At 46.6% G+C, this 24,064-nt stretch overlaps 1 protein-coding gene across 1 annotated transcript in view; it reads right to left on the reverse strand.

Moving 5' to 3' along the window:
• LOC117744428 (neural cell adhesion molecule 2-like) overlaps positions 1-13,630 on the reverse strand; it is a 165,849-nt gene extending 152,219 nt beyond the window's left edge. The window contains exon 1 of the mRNA XM_034552692.1: positions 13,487-13,630. Within this exon, the coding sequence (XP_034408583.1) occupies positions 13,487-13,592 (106 nt within the window). The 5' untranslated portion in view covers positions 13,593-13,630. The remainder of the gene's footprint in view (positions 1-13,486) is intronic.
• Positions 13,631-24,064: the final 10,434 nt, after the last annotated feature.

Below are 24,064 nucleotides of genomic sequence, written 5' to 3' on the forward strand. Positions count from 1 at the left end.
TCCTCCTAGCCCCTCCCTCACCTCTTCCCCAGACTCTCTCCTCTCCGTTTGTTTATCTGTCTGCTTGTTACTCTCAGTCCTTTCCTTCCTTCCTTCCTTCCTTCCTTCCTCCTCCTCTCCTCTCCTCTCCTCTCTCCCAGTAACAGGTGAGTTCTCAGAACTAATTACAGGAGGCTTTCCCAGGGTGCACTGGGGCCGGCTCATTTGCAGGCGAGAAGGCTGTCTAATAACATTTTCTAGCGCCTGATTAAAAACAGCCCATAAATCACTTGTTCACATGGGTCTATGCGCGCACACACACACACACACACACACACACACACGCACACTCAACTCGAATAGAGCCATAAGACACATGCTTTTAATGCACATTAAAATACTGTACAACCAATTTGACAGCTGAAGGACACACACACACACACACACACAGACACACACACAGACACAGACACAGACAGACACAGACAGACACACACACACACACACACACACACACACACTGGGGTATTTTAGTTTGCATGCAACACATCCGGTTTATTTCTCATTATTAGTGGAAATGCGACTTCATCACATTATTCTTCGTCTGACCAAAAGAAAAGAAGAAAATAAATGTATTTTTTTACGTTATTTGCCTTAAATTAAAAAAAAAGTGAGCATTTATTATTATTATTATGATTTTTTTTTACTAAATGATTGATCGTCTAATTCTCCGTTTGATTGGACATAAATCGGTTGAATTTATAATTTATTAGTTCATATTTAGGCAAATTAAAAGTAGCCGAATCCATCTCGTTATCGCATCAGTGATCCACAATATGGTGGTTGTGATTAACATAATGAGTTTGTTTATTCACAGGTTATTGTTGCGTTTGTTTACTAGAAGGTTCATGCGTTGTTGTTTGTTCCTGCTGATTGCGGTGCCATTTAACTCTTTACTTATTATTATTATTATTATGACTGGCTACACTCTCATTAAGTCTCATCGAGTGGTGCATTCGGTGTACCGGTATGAACCGGTTTGTTCCGGTATTGAACCGGTTTGTCCCTCTGTAACGTGTGAATTTGTGCGTTTTATTAAAACTAAATAACAACCGTTTAAATAGTTTTAAATAGACTCAGCCGGGCGCTCCTGGTTTGGAGTCGGCGCTTGAACCCTCCACTCGTCTGAAGTTCTTGTCGTCGCGGCGACCTGGTTGAACATTAAATGAAAACTTTTCGCTAATTATCTCAACATCTCAAGCCGGGTTTGCGTGGGCCGTCGTATGAGACACGGGGGGCTCCCAGGGAAACACGAGATGCTGTTGATTCCGTGTGCGTGTTGTTTTGCATATCGTTGTGCTGATGCAGGCAGATATGTGGGCACTGCATCTCCACCCGGCGCTCGGAGCCTGGAGCTGGAGAGGGGCGAGAACTCAAAGCAGCGGAAATCAAAGAGTAAGCAGAATCCTGAAATAGATATACGCTCAACAAACGCACACGGACGCACATCGCCCCCTTAGAACCGGTTTGATTTACACACACAGTGTCAGACTTAGCAGGCGGATGACCTACGTGCTTCATAAGCAGCTCATATCCTATGCACACACACACACACACACACACACACACACACACACAAATACGAGCCGGTGCCACATAACAAATGCTTTCCATTTGGAAGGCGCACCCTGGGATGCTGGAGCAACTTTGTCTTTCTGCTTCCTGTTTTCTCAGGTCATGCACAAGTGAGCGCTAATGCACGCACACACACACACACACACACACACACAACCCAGTACAAAGTAATGTCCTTCATAATGTATATATATATATATATATATATGTATATGGACCTTCTACCATACCATGAGGCGTTTTCACGGCACACATTTTGTCTCGTCGACTCAATTCCAACTCGAGCAGCAGTTGTGTGTTCTTTGTGTGTTTTTTTACCACATCGCTCTCCCTGTCCTTGGGATTCCTGGAGCAGCGATCAGTATTCACAAAGCCAACAGATTCTTGGGAGAAGGAGGATCAAAGAGAAAAGCTAAATGGTTTGCTAGCTTCCCAGACAATAGATCAATAAGGCGCCGCGCCGTCTCTCTGGCAAACAGCCCTTTTGTTCCCTTGTCATACCACATAACCACAAATAAACTGCTTGTATAAATATATATATATATATGTGTGTGTTGTAAAAACCAAACGTGATGATTTTAGAGCCTTGAGAAACAGTGATGATTTTTTTTTTACAAGGCTAATGAACGTGTTTCGCAACGTTCCCGTGACCTCTGGGCTTGTTTGGCCTTCAAGGTGTTTCACTTTATTCACACAGATAATTGGAGCGATGGAGATGCTGTTGCATAGTTACATTGGACGAAAAGCAGTTCATTTTCTTCGGTGAATATCAGTTTTGTGTAACTTTTCTCTTACTGGGACATCATAGAAGAGAATGAGCTCAACAGAGCAGCAAGAATCCACCGTCGTCCCTTTGTTGACAGGCATTCTGGGAAATAACATCAGCATGCTAACGTGCATAAAGTTTAACGATCCGTCCCGAGGGAAGCATAAATGTCCGTATTAAATTCAAAGTTGTTAAAGATATGCCTGGTTCAGTGAGTACACATGTGCAGAACAGTTATGATTACACGTCATTAAAAAAGGCTTCTGAAGACCCTCAAACATGACGGATAATAAAAAAAACTACTAACATTTGAATATTTCTTTAAAAAAAAGCTTTATTGTGCAAATTGTTCAACGTAACGCCACGAGCAAATAACAGAGCCAGTTTATGTTTTTTTACATTAACACTTTGACTAAATGTGAATCGGCAGTGTGTGTTTTGTGTCCGGCGAGTTGAGTGATTAGTCGTCGTGTTAATCCTTCGCTCCGAGGCGCCGCTCCGAGAGGCGCGTTCGCCGTGTCTAATCTCAGGCACGGCGAGGATAATGACGATGGTAGAACGAGGGCCTCCGGGGCGCAGCGCTCGCCACGTTTGTCACCGCGAATTACACGCCGCTGTCAAACGGGTGCAGGTTTTCATGAGGAGGAAGAGGAAGAGGAAGAAACGTTAGGATGCCCTCACAATGTGTGGGCCAATACATCGGGGGCAGCGTGATGAAACCCAGATGATTATTATTTAAAGCGTTTCTCGTTGTATTTAGAGACCCAAAGCAGATGAGGAGGAGGAGGAGCGTTCATTTTCTATAGCCCATAATCACAAGTGTCCCTACATACAGAGGGAGCCGGTGGGCAACAATCACACAGGTGATGTGGGGTCTCCTGGGGGACCTCAGTGAAGTCCTCTTTTCTGTGGGGCTTTATGTACCGTGACCATGTGGGGAGCGCTCTATTAATGTGTGGCTCAGGCCGCCTCCCGGGGGGGGGGGGGCGCGCTGCCACCGCCGGCGCCACATCCCTCTTCGCGGCTTCCGGGCGAAGCTTCTCGTTGCTTATTGACCGCCACGTGTTTTCGCCTCCACGTGTTTTCGCCTCCACGTGTTTTCGCCTCCACGTGTTTTCGCCTCCACGTCCGCGGCTCTCCGGCTCTTTCGCCTCGAGCGCCGAGACCATCCATCATTTTCTCCGCCGGTCGCCTGCTGCAGACTCTTTTGCAGGACGGATGAAAAGCAGCGTGAAATAAAAGTAATCTCGGTTCTTGGAGCGACACGCTGAACACACTCTGCTCTGGGAAATCTAATCTGGTCCACGGCAACGATTAGTTTCATACAAACTAAATATCCTAAATATTATAATTACTGAGTTCGGAGCCTTGTATACCACCAGTGAGCCATACAGTCTGTTCACATCATACATGAACAGTTTGTTTTCCTGGATGCTGAGACGGCGACTCGGTCTCCTCGGTGCTCATTACCATCAGGCTCCATCGGAGAGAAACTGCTGGCTACCAAATGCATGTGTACCGGCACGCCGGAGATCACACGGCTCTCTCAAGACTCGAGACTCTCCAGACTCTCCAGACTCTCCAGACTCTCCAGACTCTCCAGACTCTCCAGACTCTCCAGACTCCAGCCCTGGAGCAGATACATTCACGTGAAAGCCGGCTCTGGCGCTCTCCCCGAATCTTGATCTACCTTCACGCACAAACAACATGCATGTGTGTCCAATTAGTGACAAACAGCGTCATGTGGGGGTTTGACGGAGGCAGGGAGTGAGCGTGAAGACCGACACGATCACTTCTGTGCACAAACAGGAAAAAGAAAAACAACGTTTCCAGAGGTAGGACAGTGAAGTCCATCCAGAAATACGAGTCCCTCATGTGGGACCCTCTGATGTAAAACACACGTGAGGAAACTTCTCCTGGAGTGCACGCGCGTCAGCACGAAACCCAACTAAGTAAAGATAAGACGGCGTCTTTAATTACTGAGGAGTCCTTTGTGTATCCCCACGGAGGCTCCCGTCCTTGGGACCGCTGGGCGGGACCAGTCCCAGGGCGCCCGCGTTGGGAGTCGGCCAGCTCGCGATGACTGGAAGTTGTGCAGATGCACAAAGTAATTAAAAACACGCCTACAGTTGGTCTGCTGCGCCTCACCATCATTATTACTTTGAGAGATAAGAACACGCTCAACGGAAAACAACCCTGAAAACGGCTTTACTTCAAAAAAATTCATGTTCGCCGGCGAGTCGAGCAACATAAAATCCATCGGCGTTAATAACCACGAGCGGCAGAACAAACAAACATCATTAGCGTTACGCACGGGGCGCCGCGTGAGAACGCTTCCCACGCCGGGAGAACCGGAGATGTTCCCCCCGTGCAGACTCGTGTGGGAGGACCGCGGGAACAGAGCATGAAGAGACAATGAAAGGTGGGAGGGGGATGGAAACAAAACATAAGCAGGCCCACAATGCATCAGGAGATTCCTTTTGAAGATTGCCCGGCACCGAGAGGCAATCAGGAGAGCAGAGGCTCGTTGGCCTCACTGCCTCCGTCCTCCTCTTCCTCCTCCTCCTCTTCCTCTCCCATCTCTCTTCCTCATCAAGTACTGCATCCCATAAACAAGGATATGGGCGGATCCCTTTGTTCGAGATGGTCTCTGCGTCAAGTCCAAGCAGAACGGACGCCGCATAACCTGAAGTCATCTCAATGCGGTGTGTGTGTGTGTGTGTGTGTGCCACTCCTTTTTAAAAAAAAGACTATTGTGAGGTGTGATTGACAGCTGGGTTGATCTCCAAAGGCGGGTCAGCAGCAACAGGAACACACAGCTATTCGCTCGAGAGTCCATCAATCACAATTTGGCTTAATTAACCAGCAGGAGTGACACGCCCAGGCCCCGCCCCCTGAATGGATACAGGGAAATATGAAAGAATAGCACACAATACAGCACGAGGTAATCGAATGCCGTGAGCCCCGAGGAAGGCTCAGACTGAATAGAGGGTCCGGCTCACAATGCCCCCCCCCATCACTGTTATTAGCTGTCTGACCATGTTGGCCCTGGGCTACAGGATGCTGACCATGTCACCACAACGTCTACAGTTTGAGCCCTTTGTCATCAACTCACTTCCTGTCAACTTTATATCAAACAGGAAGTCAGAACGGCTGAGAAATGCATTAAAAAAAACAGCACCGATAACAGATTCTGAGCTGTCCATCATATCTCGTGATATGATGGACAGCTCCTAAAGCTCCTCAATGGATCTCAATGTAAAGCCCAATTTGAGCTGCGATATGAAACCTGAGATTCGGTACCACGACCACACTTGATTCTTTTTTCCAAGGCATTCCTTCTCAAAAAAGTTCTCACATGTTGAATAATATTAAATATTGCACAAAACTGCATAAAGAAACTAGTAAAAAATTAAAAAAAAAAAAAAAACTGGCAACATTTCGATTTAGAAACGGATTATTTGAAGAAAAGAAAAATAATGAGTAAACTTGAGAAACACTTTTCAGACGGTCGATGCGGTTTCTTTGGCTTTTTGAAATACATATTTAGATTTACTACAAAGTTGAATTATTCAGGTTCCTTCACACACACACACACACACAGCTTGATAAAAGTCCACTCTGGCTCGTGTGTCCAAAAGCCTGCCCCCCCCTCTCCCATTACGGCTACAATTAGCATTAGCTCCTTTCGTAATCACTGAGATGGAGCAGGGAGACGTCCGTCACTAACACTCACTAATGCTCTCCATCCACGCAGGCCCACATCCAGCAAGATGGAGGTGTGTATAGTTATGTGTGTGTCAATAGGAGGCTCCTCTTCATTATGTGTGTCTCAAGGTGTGCACATTCACCTGTCTGTCCACCTGTCACGCAGCTTCCTCCTCCTGTCACGCCGCCTGTGTCCGTCTCACTGCCTGCCTGTAAGTCCAAATCCCACCTGTCAGCGTGCTCGTCACCATGAAAAAGTCATTTTAACGATGACTCGTGAAGGTTTCATTATTTCTGTGTGCAGCGTTCTGGTCTCTCCTACGCAATCGGCTGTTTATTCTCGACGCCACGGCCTGCTGCGGTTCCAAAAGTTGTTGTTATTGTTTCCCTAAATAGCCGTTGTGCACATGGCTTTATATCATAATAATAAAGTAACATTTAAAAAGAAATCAAAGAGCTTATAGGGTGGTTTTTTTTTCATGTCAAAAGCTCCATTTAGGAGTATCGCCAATTATAATGATGTCGTCGCCTCCGGCAGCCAAAGCGGTGCATTTACATAATGGACGCATTGAGACAATAAACAGGATGCATAACACATGCACTTTATAAGCACAATCACCATACCCACGCTTATGCCCGCTTTAGCCCATTTACTACAGATTGCATATATCGTTGTTCACTATTTTAAAAGACACCCTCAAGTGTTTCAGAGTTTGGAATCAAACTAAAGGATGATTATTAAAATTCAGAAACGTCGACCAGCTTTGTGCTAAATGAAAAAGAATCGAGACGTTGATGATTCGTGTCAAAAGAACTTCGATCTCAAGACGAGGTCTTCTGGTGAGCTTCAGGGTTCTTTATGAGCGTGAAAAACACGTTTTCTCCTTTTTAAATAGGTGATGTGACGTTGGAATAATCACGGCCATAACACGTGAGCCACCTGCAGATTAATCGCTGCTGCTTCAGACAGGACGGAAAAGACTATTTACATATTTAACTCTAATGAAGGAAGTCTTTATATCAGGAAGGTAAAGCAAGAGAACGGTGAGTTCAAAGACCTCCACTCACTTCGCTGATAATTCACATGGGAAACAGAGCTAAAGCACATTTGGAGATATTGTTTTTCCCCCATAAAAACTGACATTCATGCCGTCGGTGTTAATAGAACTCTAAGTTTAGTAGGAACATCATAATTATGTTCACACAGGCGACACTTCTAATTAAACACATCTGACGACACCCTTCCCACCGCCGTCCCTCACAAGCAGCAATATCAACTTTCAAAAAGAATCCATGTCAATCACATCGGGAACTCTAGGAGGTAAAAATATGACGGGTGACATCGTCGTTCCTCTGGAGTACGTGTAGTGTCATATTAATAAAAATAACCTAAGTTCATCCGGTCTAAGTGGGTCACTCAAAGCAGCCCACAACTGGTCCTCCAGCTCTCCTCCTTTCTCTCATCCCTCTGTTCTTCATTTAATAATCATGGCTGCCGGTGCCCGAACCCCAAAAGTGAGCCCCGGACCAACAGTGCTGCGTCCCACGAGGTGTGTGTGTGTGTGTGTGTGTGTGTGTGTGTGTGTGTGTGTGTGTGTGTGTGTGTGTGTTAGCATGCCAAAGTGATCTATGGGAGAGGAAGACCACGTTACCGCGCCCCCTTTCATCCATCTGCCACTCAGCCAGCGTGCCCACCCATTCTGTCGTGGCCCTGGCAGCCCCGGCTCTGCCCATTAGACGGGCAGGTAGACGGGCAGGTAGACGGGCAGGTAGACGGGCAGATAGACGGGCAGATAGACGGGCAGGTAGACGGGCAGGTAGACGGGCAGGTAGACGGGCAGGTAGACGGGCAGTTAGACGGGCAGTTAGACGGGCAGGTAGACGGGAAGGTAGACGGGAAGGTAGACGGGCAGGTAGACGGGCAGGTAGACGGGCAGGTAGACGGGAAGGTAGACGGGCAGGTAGACGGGCAGGTAGACGGGAAGGTAGACGGGCAGGTAGACGGGCAGGTAGACGGGCAGTTAGACGGGCAGGTAGACGGGCAGGTAGACGGGCAGGTAGACGGGCAGGTAGACGGGCAGGTAGACGGGAAGGTAGACGGGAAGGTAGACGGGCAGGTAGACGGGCAGTTAGACGGGCAGGTAGACGGGCAGTTAGACGGGCAGGTAGACGGGCAGGTAGACGGGCAGGTAGACGGGGAGGTAGACAGGTAGACGGGCAGGTAGACGGGCAGGTAGACGGGGAGGTAGACAGGTAGACGGGCAGGTAGACGGGCAGGTAGACGGGGAGGTAGACGGGCCACAGCAGCAGCTGTCCCCTCCAATCGCGTCAGTCTAATTTGATTCCATCTCCAACAGGATTCAATTACATTTGATTAATTTTGGCGCAGCGCGACTCCATAGAGTTCGATTCGATCTCTAAGCAATGCAATTTAACGAGATGCGATCAGATTGGCTTGAATTTAATGAATCTTTTAAATATAAATATAATATCTCTTGCTCCCTTTCCGGGACCCAGAAGACAGACGCCCAGCTCTTCGTGGAGAGGACCCGACCACGATGCCTCGGCCTCTGGCCGGGAGAGACCCCCCCGGGGAGAACATTAGTCACTTCCACGACAACGACGGGTAATTGGAGTGAAAGTGGGTCGAGGATGACGGAGGGCATTATCGTACACGCTGCTCCTTTTTTCTCCATCCATCGCATAAGACTGACGTTTTTCTCAAAAGCAAATGCCAAGTGTTCCCCCACTGGAGCTTTTCGTTGGGGAAGTCCTCTCTCTCCTCATCTTCCATAGCTATGAATACGAGTGCAGCACACGTCCCTTAATCCCTGATGCTAATCCCCTTAAGTGAGGTGATCACTGCACAGCTCGTGCACACTGCCTTTTCGAGCTACCCTTGAGCAAGGCAGTCCGAGGCTGACCTCTGAACCTCCGAATGCAGTAGTTCTTTCCACGGATTAAGAGACGATGGGCCCCTGTGTCTGTGCCTTTGTTGTTGGTTAAAGTCTCTTTGGGGTCGTATTTTATGTCTTTGTGGTCATTTTGTGTCTATTTGGTCTCTTTGGGGTCGTATTGTGTGTCTTTGTGGTCATTTTGTGTCTATTTGGTGGTCATTTTGTGTCTATTTGGTCTCTTTGGGGTCGTATTTTGTGTCTTTGTGGTCATTCTGTGTCTATTTGGTCTCTTTTTGTGGTCATTTCGTGTCTATTTGGTCTCTTTGGGGTTGTATTTTGTGTCTTTATGGTCATTTTGTGTCTATTTGTTCTCTTTGGGGTCATATTTTGTGTCTTTGTGGTCATTTTGTGTCTATTTGGTGGTCATTTTGTGTCTATTTGGTGGTCATTTTGTGTCTATTTGGTCTCTTTGGGGTCGTATTTTGTGATTTGTGGTCATTTTGTGTCTATTTGGTCTCTTTTTGTGGTCATTTTGTGTCTAGTTGGTCTCTTTGGGGTTGTATTTTGTGTCTTTGTGGTCATTTCATGTCTATTTGGTGTCTTTGGGGTCGTATTGTGTGTCTTTGTGGTCATTTTGTGTCTATTTGTTCTCTTTGGGGTCGTATTTTGTGTCTTTGTGGTCATTTTGTGTCTATTTGGTCTCTTTTTGTGGTGATTTTGTGTCTATTTGGTCTCTTTGGGGTCGTATTTTGTGTCTTTGTGGTCATTTTGTGTCTATTTGGTCTCTTTTTGTGGTCATTTTGTGTCTATTTGGTCTCTTTGGGGTCGTATTTTGTGTCTTTATGGTCATTTTGTGTCTATTTGTTCTCTTTGGGGTCGTATTTTGTGTCTTTGTGGTCATTTTGTGTCTATTTGGTCTCTTTTTGTGGTCATTTTGTGTCTATTTGGTCTCTTTGGGGTTGTATTTTGTGTCTTTATGGTCATTTTGTGTCTATTTGTTCTCTTTGGGGTCGTATTTTGTGTCTTTGTGGTCATTTTGTGTCTATTTGGTCTCTTTTTGTGGTCATTTTGTGTCTATTTGGTCTCTTTGGGGTCGTATTTTGTGTCTTTGTGGTCATTTCGTGTCTATTTGGTGTCTTTGGGGTCGTATTGTGTGTCTTTGTGGTCATTTAGTGTCTATTTGGTCTCTTTGGGGTCGTATTTTGTGTCTTTGTGGTAATTTTGTGTCTATTTGGTGTCTTTGGGGTCGTATTGTGTGTCTTTGTGGTCATTTTGTGTCTATTTGGTCTCTTTGGGGTCGTATTTTGTGTCTTTGTTGTCATGTTGTGTCTATTTGGTCTCTTTTTGTGGTCATTTCGTGTCCATTTGGTCTCTTTGGGGTCGTATTTTGTGTCTTTGTGGTCATTTAATGTCTATTTGGTCTCTTTGGGGTCGTATTTTGTGTCTTTGTGGTCATTGTGGTCATCTTGTGTCTATTTGGTCTCTTTGGGGTTGTATTTTGTGTCTTTGTGGTCATTGTGGTCATCTTGTGTCTATTTGGTCTCTTTGGGGTCGTATTTTGTGTCTTTGTGGTCATTGTGGTCATCTTGTGTCTATTTGGTCTCTTTGGGGTCGTATTTTGTGTCTTTGTGGTCATTGTGGTCATCTTGTGTCTATTTGGTCTCTTTGGGGTCGTATTTTGTGTCTTTGTGGTCATTGTGGTCATCTTGTGTCTATTTGGTCTCTTTGGGGTCGTATTTTGTGTCTTTGTGGTCATTTCGTGTCTAGGCGGTTGTTTTAATGAGACGTTCCACTTCAACCAGAGGCTCTTGTCCAGTAATTCAGTAACCCATCTATGGTTATGCATAAATGATATAGTTACATAAGACTATACGTGCACCTCCTGGAACTGCAGGCTTTCGGGCGAAGGTTCGGTCTCACAGCCTCGTCCTTCATAATTAAATAGGTCTACTTTGAGATTGGAAACTGCATCATATGCGGGTTGTGTTTTTATCTCAACTGCCCCGCAGACCGGATGTAATCCAGGTGTTGAGAAGACGACTCTCTCCCACGTGTGTGGAGGCCCCAACTCGGCGAAAGGGCACGCGGGAGAAATCAGAAGCTTGCAGGCGAATAAATAGCATATCCATAACACTGAGATTGCCCTTTGTACCATTCAGGGGCCTGCTGACTCCAGTCGTTCCTTAAATTGATTTCTCATACGCTGCTGCCTCGAGGGGCCGATTCCATTTTCATACATACACCGGCTCCTCCATATGTAGGCTCTCCGTCCTGGTCTATTAATCAAATAATGTAATCAATTTCACCTCGCAGGCCGGGGACACGGGCCATTTCTTTTGTGATCAGCTTTGCATGTCTTTAATGTGTGTGACCGGTTGTTGCACGTTGTCATCGTCAGCAGCGGCGAGAGATGGTCGGGTGTGAGGCTGCGTACGGCGTGCACGTTGGGGTAAGTGTGTGCATGTGCACAAACCAGAAGTACAGGATGTAAGCAAAACCTCCACCGCGCTCCGGGTGCAATGAGAGACACTCAAGCGCGGGAGCATAAATCTTTTAAACCCTGAGCCACTGACATTTCTCCCCCAGAGATACAGCGGAATATCTTAATTACGCCACTTAACGTCACACCGGCGAGTCCCGGGTGAGCCCACGGAGCATGTAATTCATTGTACTGAGCATCGGTAAAAGCCAAATACATAAACCTTCAAGGATGCATACTCAAAGCAAATGTTGGGTTTTTTTATTCCAGGAGCCAGAGAGGGTCACGGGATATCTGCCGTGAACTAGAAACCTCTGATGGCTCCTACTCCACAACCCTTCAGGCTCAGCCTTGTTATTCACACTACAGCAGGTTCACTGTCTAATAGGTTAATCTGTGTGGACTTTGCCATCACGAGAAACACCATGTGAATGTAAACCGGTCGCCCGGGTGATGTAATACCACCGCAACAAAGGGAAAGTAACAAAGCATATTCCAGTTGGGGTTTACGGAGAGAATAGTCTGTTTTCCCTCAGTGGGATTAAGTGTAATAATAAATGACAAGTCGCTGATGTGGCATCTTCATGTATATGCTACCGATGCTCTGCTCTGTTTTCATGCCACGAACCACCAAGACGGTGCACTTTGATCCCAGAGCATCAATGCAGAGCTGCTGGTTCACAGTTCAACGCACATGCAACTTCCCTCGAGTTCTGCATCGCGTCAGAGGGACCCGATATTAAAATTCAGTCATTTCTACAGCTCCTCGAGTGGGTGGTTATGAGGAGCATATACTGACAAATGTATCTATGATTCTCCACTTTTGCTTGAAGACCCTTTGAAGCCTCCTCAGAGCCCCCCCCCCCCTCAGAAGAAGAGCTTCACAAAGCAGTCGGAGTAAAAAACAGCTGCAACACGCGCGTTCACGACCAGTGGCTGATGACTTCACTCTTGGCACCACTTTGCAGCGCTCTACCCCCCCCTGCCGTTGTGCGCCAGCAACCCCAAAACATAATAATAATAATAATAATAATAATGTCCATCCCAAAACTCTTGAGACATTTTGTTTTCTTTTATCAAGAGGGGGGGGGGTGTAACCCCTTCGATGCTCATTAACTTGTTGCAGCAGAAACCTCAAACGCGTGCACGTTGACACTCCAGAATGGATCACTGGTCAATCCGAAGCTACAAGGAGGAGTGCGCGCTGGGCACAGCCCGCGGGCACGCGCCCCGCTGACCAGGGGACGCAGTTAGGCAGCATATGGAGGAGGGGGGCCAGGGGCGAAGTGCACGCGCGTTCAATCTGTGCCCTCCAGCAGCACTCACTCAGGTAACGTCTCCATTTCCCCGGGCGCGTGCCACACACACACACACACACACACACACAGGCGCGCGCGCAGCGACAATCACAGCCCATCCGGATCAGGTGCGCCACTTGAAGCCCAATTAACGGCGAAGTGTCACGGTGCGGCTCGGATCACAAACTTTCCGCGGGGGCCGCGTCGGTATTCTCACGCGCAGCCCGCGCACGCGACGCGGACACCGGAGGAGGAAGCCTCGCCGTGGACAGAGTATTATGGGATGGAGGAGTCCAAGCCCGAAGGATCCAGCATATGGAAGAGATGCTCCATGCATGATGACGCGGCGTGAAGTTGGGCTACAATAAAGCAGCTCTTTGCAAATACAATGCGCGCACACGCACACACGCGCACACACACACACACACAACGCAGCACCCCAAAAGGCTGCTTGTAAAGATACAAAAATAAACAAGCCAGATGTCAAATGATGAAGTGAAATGATGTAGTTATCCGGGGAGCGCAGAGTGCATCTGCTCAGCCACTCCGGACCCCATCAGGACCCCCTTCTCAGTCAGAAAGCATCGTGGCCCCCTGAAGACGTGCTTCAACTACAGAGCAACGTCCAGTTCAACAATCCAGCCCCTCTCCGCCTCATCGCGACGGTGGAGAGGCTCAACTTGTCCACAAAGTCACGCAGCTCAAAGGGCTTCCGCGTCCTTACCTTGGCCGCCGCAGACGAGCACCCCGAGGAGAAGGACGACTTTGAGCATCATGTTCAGCTGCTGTAAAAAACGACGAGGGCGACGCACGCGCTCGGCTCCGTTCATCCGCCGTCTTGAGCTCCGCTGGCGACTGAGCTGCTCCGCTCCTTCCCTTCCTTCCTATGCGCGCGCTCCCGCTCGCCGCTCGTCCACAGCGCCTGCTCTGCGCTGAAGACCCCCCCCCTTCTCACACACTCACACACACACACACACACACACTCCACCAGCAGCATCCCTTCTCTCTCTCTCCATGAAAACATGACAAGAAAGCAAATCCAGAGCGTGTTCATCGGGGCTTTGTTGGATTATGAAGAACATGTCAAGTTGATCTTCAGGAGCAGAACATATCTATGAGCAGGGGTGCATCTATCTATGTGGGGGTCCTTTCCACCCGCGGGCCCCCTGAAGTAGTCATATCTATAAATAGCGGTGCCCATTTATCTTCATCAGCGCACATAAGTGAGAATAATGTTGCCCTGTAAACAATAACCGTTTGCATATTCTTCTCCTAAACTAACTAAACACCTTTTAACTGCACACATCTGTCTAATGCACAGAGTGTGTTGTGTAGCACGTCAACTTATTTCTGTAACGTCCCGCCCCGTCCAGGCTGTGATTGGTCGGCCCACGTGCCAGATAGAGCTCAGCAGCCACACCCACAGCCCGCGTGTTTGATCCCCATTGTCTCCTGTCTCTGTACTGGTATCGCTGGGATGCTGTGGCCCGGCTCTCCGCTGCCAGTACCTTCTGTGGGCTTTTTCTGGCAACGGTGCTAAATGAATAATGTTGTTATTACATTTGTCTGCGTTCTCTCCTCAGCTTCTCAGCACCGGCTCTACGATGTGTTTGTTTATTTATTTATTCTCTCTTCGCTCAGCACTCGTTGTTTTTATTCAAAAGGTCCCATATTGCAGAAATGAATGTCTCTTCGGATTCTAAGTCTATTTAAATACTGGGAGCTCAACAACATGGAGACGTGCACACAGCCCGTATTCAGGAACCTTTAGAGGTCACGGGGTCGTGATGTCACAACACGCCGACAAGAGTCCATAAGAGAGCAGACACAAGCTTTGGGTGTGTGAAGGCTCTGATTATCACTTCTCAGTCTGACTCAAATGAAGTGAAAAGACATTGATCCACCCAGCCAAGGAAACGTCGATAATTCTGGGTATTGAATCCAAAGTCCAAAGTTCTGGTGCGTTATGTCCAAGTGAGCTGAAAACCGGTGAGGAGATTAAATCCCGGTCCAATTGTGTCAATCATTGTTATTGACGGACGGACTTCAAACCAGAGGTCTCTCCCTGGGTTTCATTTCAGGACAACAACAACTCTCTTTTTTTTTTTTGTTGACCCCGTGACCCGACCCGTACCGCCGGGCTCCTGATGGACACGTGTCAGACGGGCTCCGCGGCTGTAATTCCCGGGCGGCCGCCTGACAGACCGACGCAACGGCTGAAGATAAGGAGAAGCACACAACCAGCCTGACAGCCATCCAGAGGAGAGTTGTTGCCTCCGAGGATTTCGTTTCGGTGTAATTTGTGTCAAACTGTGGAAAGTGGAAACGGTGAAAAACGGAGAGCAACAATTGTTTCTCAGGTCTGTCCGGAAAAAAAGGATTTGTGTTTCCTGCCCGACGATAGATGGAATCCAGCCTCAGCGTGAATATGGGTGAATTAATCTCTAATTGATGCCATTAGTAACCGTTAATTGTCCCTTCTGACCCTTTTTTTTCTTCTTACACGGCTGCATTAATATTGCATTTAATATTTCTGCAGATTATTCCTCCATGAAAGGTGTGATCATTAAAGAAAAGAAGAAGAATTCCACTTTGGTTCTCCTGGTGAGTGAATTGCTCTCCCCGCGGCAAATGTACGTTTTTTAATATTTTCGACAGCGTGGCTTCTCGAGTCGTTGGAACGGTAAAGTTTGGGCGATGTGAAGCGTCTTCCTGCCCGTTAACGGGACGGCAGAGGAGCAAAAAGGACCACGAACTATGAAGCATTCAACAAATAAGAAGAAGAATGTTTGTTTGCTCTCATTTTTATTTTCATCATCCTGGTTAATGTACGTTTTTATTTTCTACAGTCCGAAGACACAGCACTCTACATTTAAATGTGATTAAAAAAAGCTTGTATGTTGCAACATCCACGCCATCGTGGTGACGGTCAGGTGACGTCGACGTGAGTCCGTAAACACTCGCCACGCTCTCTGAACACACATCACAGAAACTATCATTTGCATCATTACATTGCTGTAAAAAGGCCCATTTTCCACTTGCTCTGCATGGGTAATAACACAATAACTGCTGTCACAGCGTGTCCAACTGTATTTAAAAAGGACCCCACACTTCACGGTTGCGAGCTGTTGCGTAATGCAGCTTCCTTTGTGCCGGGGTAAGTAAGTGTGGAAAAACTCGCGTCCCGTCTTAAAGTCGGGACTGTCGGCGATCCCCCCCCCCCCCCTCCCCGAGCCAGCCGGTTGCCCGGGGCAACCGAGTTAAATGGCTGCATTGAAGAGCGCTGCAGTGGCGTGAACAGATGATTCTTTGTGGTCTCGGAAGCAAAAACAAGTCGGCAGGTCGTCCCGTCGATTCAATCAAAGACACTCATTGGTCGAGCAGCACTTACATCTCGAGGCCTTAAGTACGTCTGACCTGCGATTACACGCCGCCGTGGGGGACAAATGGCATCCATTAGTTTGGTTATTATGGTCTGCTCGCTCACTGACGGTGAGGTATCCCTCCACGTTTACCATGACCTCTGCAAATGTATACGTTAAGTAGGATTCTTACCTCTTAAAGGGACAGTCCACCCCAAGGGCTAAGAATACACATTTTTCCTCTTACCTTTGAGTGCTATTCATCACTCGGCTTGTGGTGCTCAAAGCGGCAATTTAATTTTTATAATAATCCACAGACCTTTTTGTCATCAGTTTCCTTCGTACAATACAAACGAAGGTAGTTTGATACCTGCAAACATAATTGTGGCTCAGTTTTCGTGACATTCAAGCCAAATTGTTCATGTTTGAATGAGTTAAATGAGTTAAATGGCTATGCAGTCGCACTGAAAATGTACAAGTTTAATCTGGCTTCTTAATATCATACTTCATTCTGTTGGGAGTAATATAAAGAAGAATATGACAGGTCTATCCTGAATGTGAGTGTGTTCTATGAGGAGATGCTGGTAACATACAAGTCAAAGACATGTTATTTCTCCTGGGATTATGGACCTGTAATATCAACATATATTAACATGTTTCTCCCTCAAGAAAAAGGCACGTTTCTTTATATATAAGTGAGTTATGTCCAAACATCCCTCGATAATGTCACACTTCATAACGCTGCATTGAAAAGCTTCACGCTTTCATGGAACACAAAGTTATGCACAAGTGTTTTATTTTCCTCTCGAGTGAGAAGAAAACATTGTGTGTTTGGTCCAATCGAGGCGCTGGAAAACAAGTTTTTAAATAAATAAATAAATAACTGCTCGACCCGGCAACTTCTCCAACACCAAACACACTTAATATTCAGAGAGAGAAGCGGCGATTATTATGATTAATGTGGCGCACAAATGTTTTGAAGCAAATGACAGAGAGCGGAGCGGCTGGAACAATGTTGGTTCAAAAGAGAATTACCACATGCTTAGAAGTGTGTGTACAGTAAATGGACCAAAAGTGATGTAGACTCGGATAAATAAGTCAGTCAGTCGAAGGGTTTACCAGACGGTAGACCGTCCACCTCAGCATGAAATATTAAACAAGTACTCTTTGAATCTGAGGTGTGTTGGCCTTTTAAAAAATGTGTCCTGTGACCTTTTCTGTAATTTCCACCTACTTCCCAAACAAAACACCCTTTGCGTGGGAATCACACTTAAATCTCTTGAAACCAAACTCCTCCCACAGAACAATACCCTTCACCAAACTCCTCCCACAGAACAGTTATCTTCACCAAACTCCTCCCACAGAACAGTTCCTTTCACCAAACTCCTCCCACAGAACAGTTCCCTTCACCAAACTCCTCCCACAGAACGTTATCTTCACCAAACTCCTCCCACAGAACAGTTATCTTCACCAAACTCCTCCCACAGAACAGTTCCCTTCACCAAACTCCTCCCACAGAACAGTTCCCTTCACCAAACTCCTCCCACAGAATGTTATCTTCACCAAACTCCTCCCACAGAACAGTTATCTTCACCAAACTCCTCCCACAGAACAGTTCACTTCACCAAACTCCTCCCACAGAATAGTTCCTTTCACCAAACTCCTCCCACAGAACAGTTCCCTTCACCAAACTCCTCCCACAGAACAGTTCCCTTCACCAAACTCCTCCCACAGAACAATACCCTTCACCAAACTCCTCCCACAGAACAGTTCCCTTCACCAAACTCCTCCCACAGAACAATACCCTTCACCAAACTCCTCCCACAGAACAGTTCCCTTCACCAAACTCCTCCCACAGAACAGTTCCTTTCACCAAACTCCTCCCACAGAACAATACCCTTCACCAAACTCCTCCCACAGAACAGTTCCCTTCACCAAACTCCTCCCACAGAACAATACCCTTCACCAAACTCCTCCCACAGAACAGCTATCTTCACCAAACTCCTCCCACAGAACAGTTCCCTTCACCAAACTCCTCCCACAGAACAGTTATCTTCACCAAACTCCTCCCACAGAACAATACCCTTCACAACAACAACATGTTTATGAAACAAACAAACAAACAAACGAGGGCACGTCTTTGACTTCAACGTGCGAGTGTGTTTCCTTTCTTTGGCCTCGAGTTGTAGCGCTAAGTTGTTTACGTGTGTTCTCATTTCTGTGAGTTTAGAAAAGTATTTAAGGATCCGACAGTTTTAAGATGACCTTTCTTGAAAAGGTATTCTACCACATTATTTAATGTGTTTTAATAGAGCACGATGTCTATCATATTTAACGGAGCATGTTGGAGGGATTTGTTGACGTCTAATTGAGCCTTTATGTCTAACGGCGCTAATGCCAAGCAGGCTTCTTCTTTTTTTAATCACAGTATAAAACATGAAATATCCCAAAAAGTGTCTCTTGGCATTATTGGTTGCTTCGTGTAAGAATGAAAAAACTAAAACGTGTTAAAGTTTGGATGAATGAACAAAACATCCATCTAATCAATGCATTGCTGCAAACTCATGTTGCATATTAATATCCCATTTGACCTTTAGTCTCAAGCTCTGCACGGCAACAAGCATTGTCCTCTTTTTCACCCTTTTAAAAAAATAAAATAATACTTTGGCCGATAAAATTGTCCATAACATTGTTGAAGTGATTAATTCTTAGATTGAAAGCATCACATTTGAACATTCAATACTGATTTCGGCGACAAAGGCCATTAAGCGCTCATCATTCTTTGAAAAGTACAAGACGGGTGTCAAAGGCCGGGAGATCTGATTGTGAAGTGGAGCCTTTGGTTACGTTCTCAGAGACAGTAAAGGGAAGATGATTTGCAGCTTTAGGAGAAAGCATCACTTAAACCCATCAAACGTCCATTAGACGTCATTTTTAATCCGGCTGCATCGATCCAGACTGCCACAGATCAACATCACGGCTATGAGATGAGAAAGGGTTGATATACCTGACAGGTCATGTGGGGGAAATTAATTACAGGCCAAAAGACATATGGACGAGCTTCTTTGTATATTAGCCAGTTCGTTCCATGATTTTCTTTACATTGTTGTGGCTTTTCTGCAGAATGATTTATATAATTTATATTTTACTCCCAGCATATGCTTTATGCATGTGTGAGGGCCTGAGGGGCAGGGTCAGGAGGCTCCACCCACTCCTTCAGGAGCACATTGAGATCAGGTGTGGGAGGAGACCCACCTGATCTCCTCGTCAGGGAGGCGAACAAAAGGCTTCTCCTCTTCATGATGAAGATGAAGTTTGTGGAGTAAAGCGATGGAGCTCTGGACGGAGCTACGTTTCCACTTCTTTTGTCTGTTTAATTAAAAAAGCTATTAAAGGTTTTCATACCCATACTAAAACTGGTTTATCTCCTCAAACACAAGGGCTACTTTAATAATTCTGGTGCTATAAGAACAATAACACTTGTGAGATTGATTAATATGCGAATATATAGCAGTATATGTGTTGCTGGTTAAAGGTGGTTGACATTGAAACATTTTAAAACAATATTTTAGTTCAGACAGAATCCCCAAATGGAGCGATCATGATCTTTGTGTCATATTTACATTTTTTCTCATGTAACACGCTATTTATATTACTTTTTACATCACTAATGGTGTTCAATACATCCGAATACAGCAGTAACATACAATAAATAAACTAAAATCATCATATTTATTCATAACTTGGTCATTATCTCTGCCGTCTAAGACACCTCTTTCTAATCACCAAAGCCTATGGGATCAATCTATAGCATTTAACAATGATTTTAATAGCCATATATTTCCCTTATGAGCATAGAGACCAACAACAGAGCCAAAAGGAGATTGAATATTGGACTCCATGAGGCGGACACAAACGTGACATAAATACCGTATCAACTTTATAAGGGGGAACATCAATGTCATAATCAAAGCCAATCTTGTGTTAACAGCTACATTGTTGCGGCTTTAAAGTGAAGCGAGATTTATGATTTGACAGTCAGATGGGATTGAAATATGCTTGTTTACACCTATTTGTGCAAAATGAGGTCATCGTTAAACCGACGGTTCCCCTCAAAATGAAAGCGGGTTCTGTAACGACTCGCCGTGCTTTACGTCGGCCTGCGTACGATACGGCAAAAAGGTTGGTATTCATTAATGATAAACCCTCGGTTCCTCACACGGGCATTACATCTGAAAGACGGTCGATAACAATGGGAGCGGAGCCCCTTTTGCAGCGTGCATACCTTTTCATGAGGCAGTGGGGTGGACGCGAGGGCTGAGGTGAGATTGTGGAGGGGAGTCTTGCAGAAAGTAATCCCCCGGCGGCACGCCGAGCGAGCCTCTTTGTGGTCAGAGGCTTTCGTCATCCCGCTCATTAAAGCCCCGCTATCTCTCCTCCTCGCTGCTTCAAATTGCCTTCCCGGCTTCATACCGCACCGGGGCCAGAGGGTCAACAGATTATCTTCTTAATCCCGTTAATCCGTCCTCACATCAGTACGGGATGATTCTCACCATAATTGTATTCGCTGACGCCTCAATTAGAAAGAGGCAGGGGCTCTGCGGGAAATGAGGTGGAATGAAACATCACGAAGGACCAGACGGCGAAGGACCGCAGAGGAGCGAACCAGAGTTCAAGTCTGTGGAGAGTACAGCGGTCGGGGGGGGGGGGGGGGGGGGGGGGGGGGTCACGGCGAAAGCAGCTCGGCGAGGTGGAATGACGACCGCCCGACTGCGATGGCGCCGTTAAAGGACTCGGTGAGGCGTGGGTCAAGAGATTCACAGATATGGCCGCTCACACATGTACGAGTGGAGAGATGATGCGGAAATTACTCCAGTTCACAGGCCACGAGCGTCTGTGAACTACTTTCCGCTTCTCCCATTATCCACGTCAGTGTGCCGAGTCAAAGGTTAACCACTGCTAATGAGCGGACATCATGTTAATTAGACCATCTATTAGCATTCTGTCAGATTAGGCTCAGCCGACGCGAGGCGCGGTCAAAGGGCGAGAGGCTGAGAAAGTCTGAGTGGTTTGAGCCCTCGGAGAACTTTATATTCCTAATGATCCACGCTGTGCGGCGAATGTCTTCAAGCTGGGAGTGAAGTTACAGGTAATGGCCAGGAACTAAAGACGCCTGACGCATGTGGAGCAGCTCACTGACGGGAGAGGAACTGATTGTACCTGCAGTTAGTTGGTGTTCGGCTTCAACCGGAGGAAACGGAGACGTGTTTTTGCTTTATTCAAGTGCACGGGGTTTGACTACAAGATAACCGGTGCTTTTTTATCGAAAAGTAAATATTCACCAGCCGACAGCTCGTTGGTAGTCCCCCGTCACTAAGCTTATTGGATTCATCCATTCACCCGGCCAGTAGCCCCGATGCCCTCAACTCCTTCCGTGGGATCCCAAACCAAATGGGATCCCCTCAGCCTGTTCCTGGCCCTCCTCTGGGTCTCCTCCCAGTTGGGCATACCGTGTGCGTCAATTGGCTTTTTTTCCAATGCAAATGAGCCCCTTTCACTTGTCACGCTGCGAAACTCATTTCCTGCTGCTTTTCTTTAAAATATCTCCTGTCAAATACCCCCGGGACCAAGTAGTATTGAAACTTCTCCAGCAAAACGACTCCTGAATTCAAGCCTTTTTGTCCACAGAACTAGAAGGAAAAAAAAAGACTGTATCCAACCGATGGAGTCAGAGGTGATTGAGCTGGTAGTTCTCGGCGCCTGTGGCATCTGAGGAAAACAACTGCTTCCTGCTTCATGACGGGTGGCGAATGAAGAACTCTATCGGAATCGCTTTGAGAGCACTGGTATCTTGTTTTCTTTAAGCGGTTTCCAGCCCGAGCTTGGTCGAAGGCTGGAAGGCCAATCAACGGGTACAGGCCTTACTCCCAACGCCTGCCTGTGAACCTCCAGATACTGCTTCCTCGGGGGGAGCAACTCCCCGCCAAACAAAGGGAACACTGCCCCCCCCTCTTCCCCGAAGCAAAGCCGCAGATCGATTGCTCCGACCAGAACTACATCGTCTGCTATCCTGACGTTACCCGGCTGTCCGCCCCTCGGCCGCACCTGGAGACTCTCTTCCAGGAGAAGTCACAAACAGATTAAGTAACGGAGTCCGACACCCACCGCGACCACTATGCACTTGTCTGTACTGCCTTTGAGAGCAGAAAAGAGCAGATAAGAGCGCGAGGAAGAAAAAGCTGAAGATGACAAGCGATCGAGGCTTCAATTGTCCCTCACTTTAATTCTCTTTTTCAGACGTTTTCAGACGTTCGTCTCTTACCCGTGAAAACCGGCCGTTTTGTGGACTTCACTTGTGCGACAGTCGATGTTGTCCAGCACAAACTAAAAGAGTTTGAATTGCATTCCGGCTCTTGACAAACGGCATCGCCGGCCGGCACACTGAGGACCGAGACCTGCAGCGTCAGGCCTTTGGCTGCCGGTGTTTATTTGCTTTTGAGTGACCCGAGCTGCAAACAAACGGCACTAAAGGAGTAAATGGTCCACACCGTGGGTCTGAAAAACTACACAAACATGTCTGATGTGAAGGTACACGCACAGTTCTTCCAGTGTGTGTGTGTGTGTGTGCAAAATGTGAGATTATTGAGGTTTTAAATGGGAAAATGTAATTGCAACGATTACAGAAACCTTTTTTTTTTACCATATGCAGAAGCAATTTCCACACTGACTCTTTGAATTTAGCAAAAAACCTGCATGGGTCGACTCAGTCGCCTTACAACCCCCCCCCCTCCCCCCCAGATAGACACCGTGTGTATTTCAGATTCTTCATCTACAAGCAGAATAAACTCCTCACCTTATAAAACCATTGCAATTTCCATCTTCATGATTGTCTCTGTGCTGCTGGATTGTTTAAATCCATTTCCCAGCTCAGCCATATACTGTATATTTTACTGTGTTATCGAACGCGGTAACTTTATGATTATATCCAGAGTGTGTAGTGCCCGGGGGCCCCACTTATCCAGGATGCTCCACTGGAATTAATCTGGTGCTTGATGCTACCAGGGTTCAGTGCTCTGCTCCAGGTGTGCGTTACTCACTGTCGCTGCCTCTCGTTGCCTCGTCACCTTTTCGGAACGGGTGACGGTTGTAATTTTGGCCTCTGCGCTCACAAAAAGGATCCCCGCACATTATCTGGCATAAACAAAAAAACATCCCCAAACGCCGCAATCTCACAAACGTGCTTTCGGAGAATGAAACAAACCAAATTGCTGAGAGGAAATAGATCTGGGTGTCACCCCCCCCCCCCCTTCAATCTGCGTGACCTTCAGTGTCACCCTGTCAGCCGGTGTGAAGTCGAGCTCGGTGACCTTTTGGATGTTTCTCCCAGGACTCCCGGCCCACCGACGTAACTCTTATCTTTCTCTGGGGCTGATAATGCCTTTCCTCCCCACACTCATCTTGATGTGGAAAAGTCATCTTTCCTCATATCGCCAGATGCAGTAAGAAAGATTATGACTTGGCAGGCATGTGTGTGTGTGTGTGTGTGTGTAGAGCAGTAACCTGTGTGACTGAAAGAACATAAAAGTGGTTAAATTGCCAGTGGCATCATGGTTTTATAAAGCTTTTACATTTGAATCAAAGTGCAATAATAACCGCGCTTTATTTTTCTTCTTCTTCTTCCTCGGGAGAAAAAAAGAAAATGATTAAAGTGCAAAATATATATCAAAATGGGCAGCAGTGCAGAAATTTGGAAAGCAGTTGTTCCCGATCAATAACCAAGCTAAATAATTTGATTTAATCAACGATTTAGAGTCTCTAAATCCAGCAGGAAGAAGCTTCTGAACACGAGAGCAAAGAATTGATTCCTGCACATTGTTCATAACCTTTCGCCGGGCATTCACACGAAGAAGAAACAACAAGAAATGACATCAATAATCAAA

This window comes from Cyclopterus lumpus, chromosome 2 (genome assembly GCF_009769545.1).
Source record: "Cyclopterus lumpus isolate fCycLum1 chromosome 2, fCycLum1.pri, whole genome shotgun sequence".
NCBI classification, from domain to species: domain Eukaryota; kingdom Metazoa; phylum Chordata; class Actinopteri; order Perciformes; family Cyclopteridae; genus Cyclopterus; species Cyclopterus lumpus.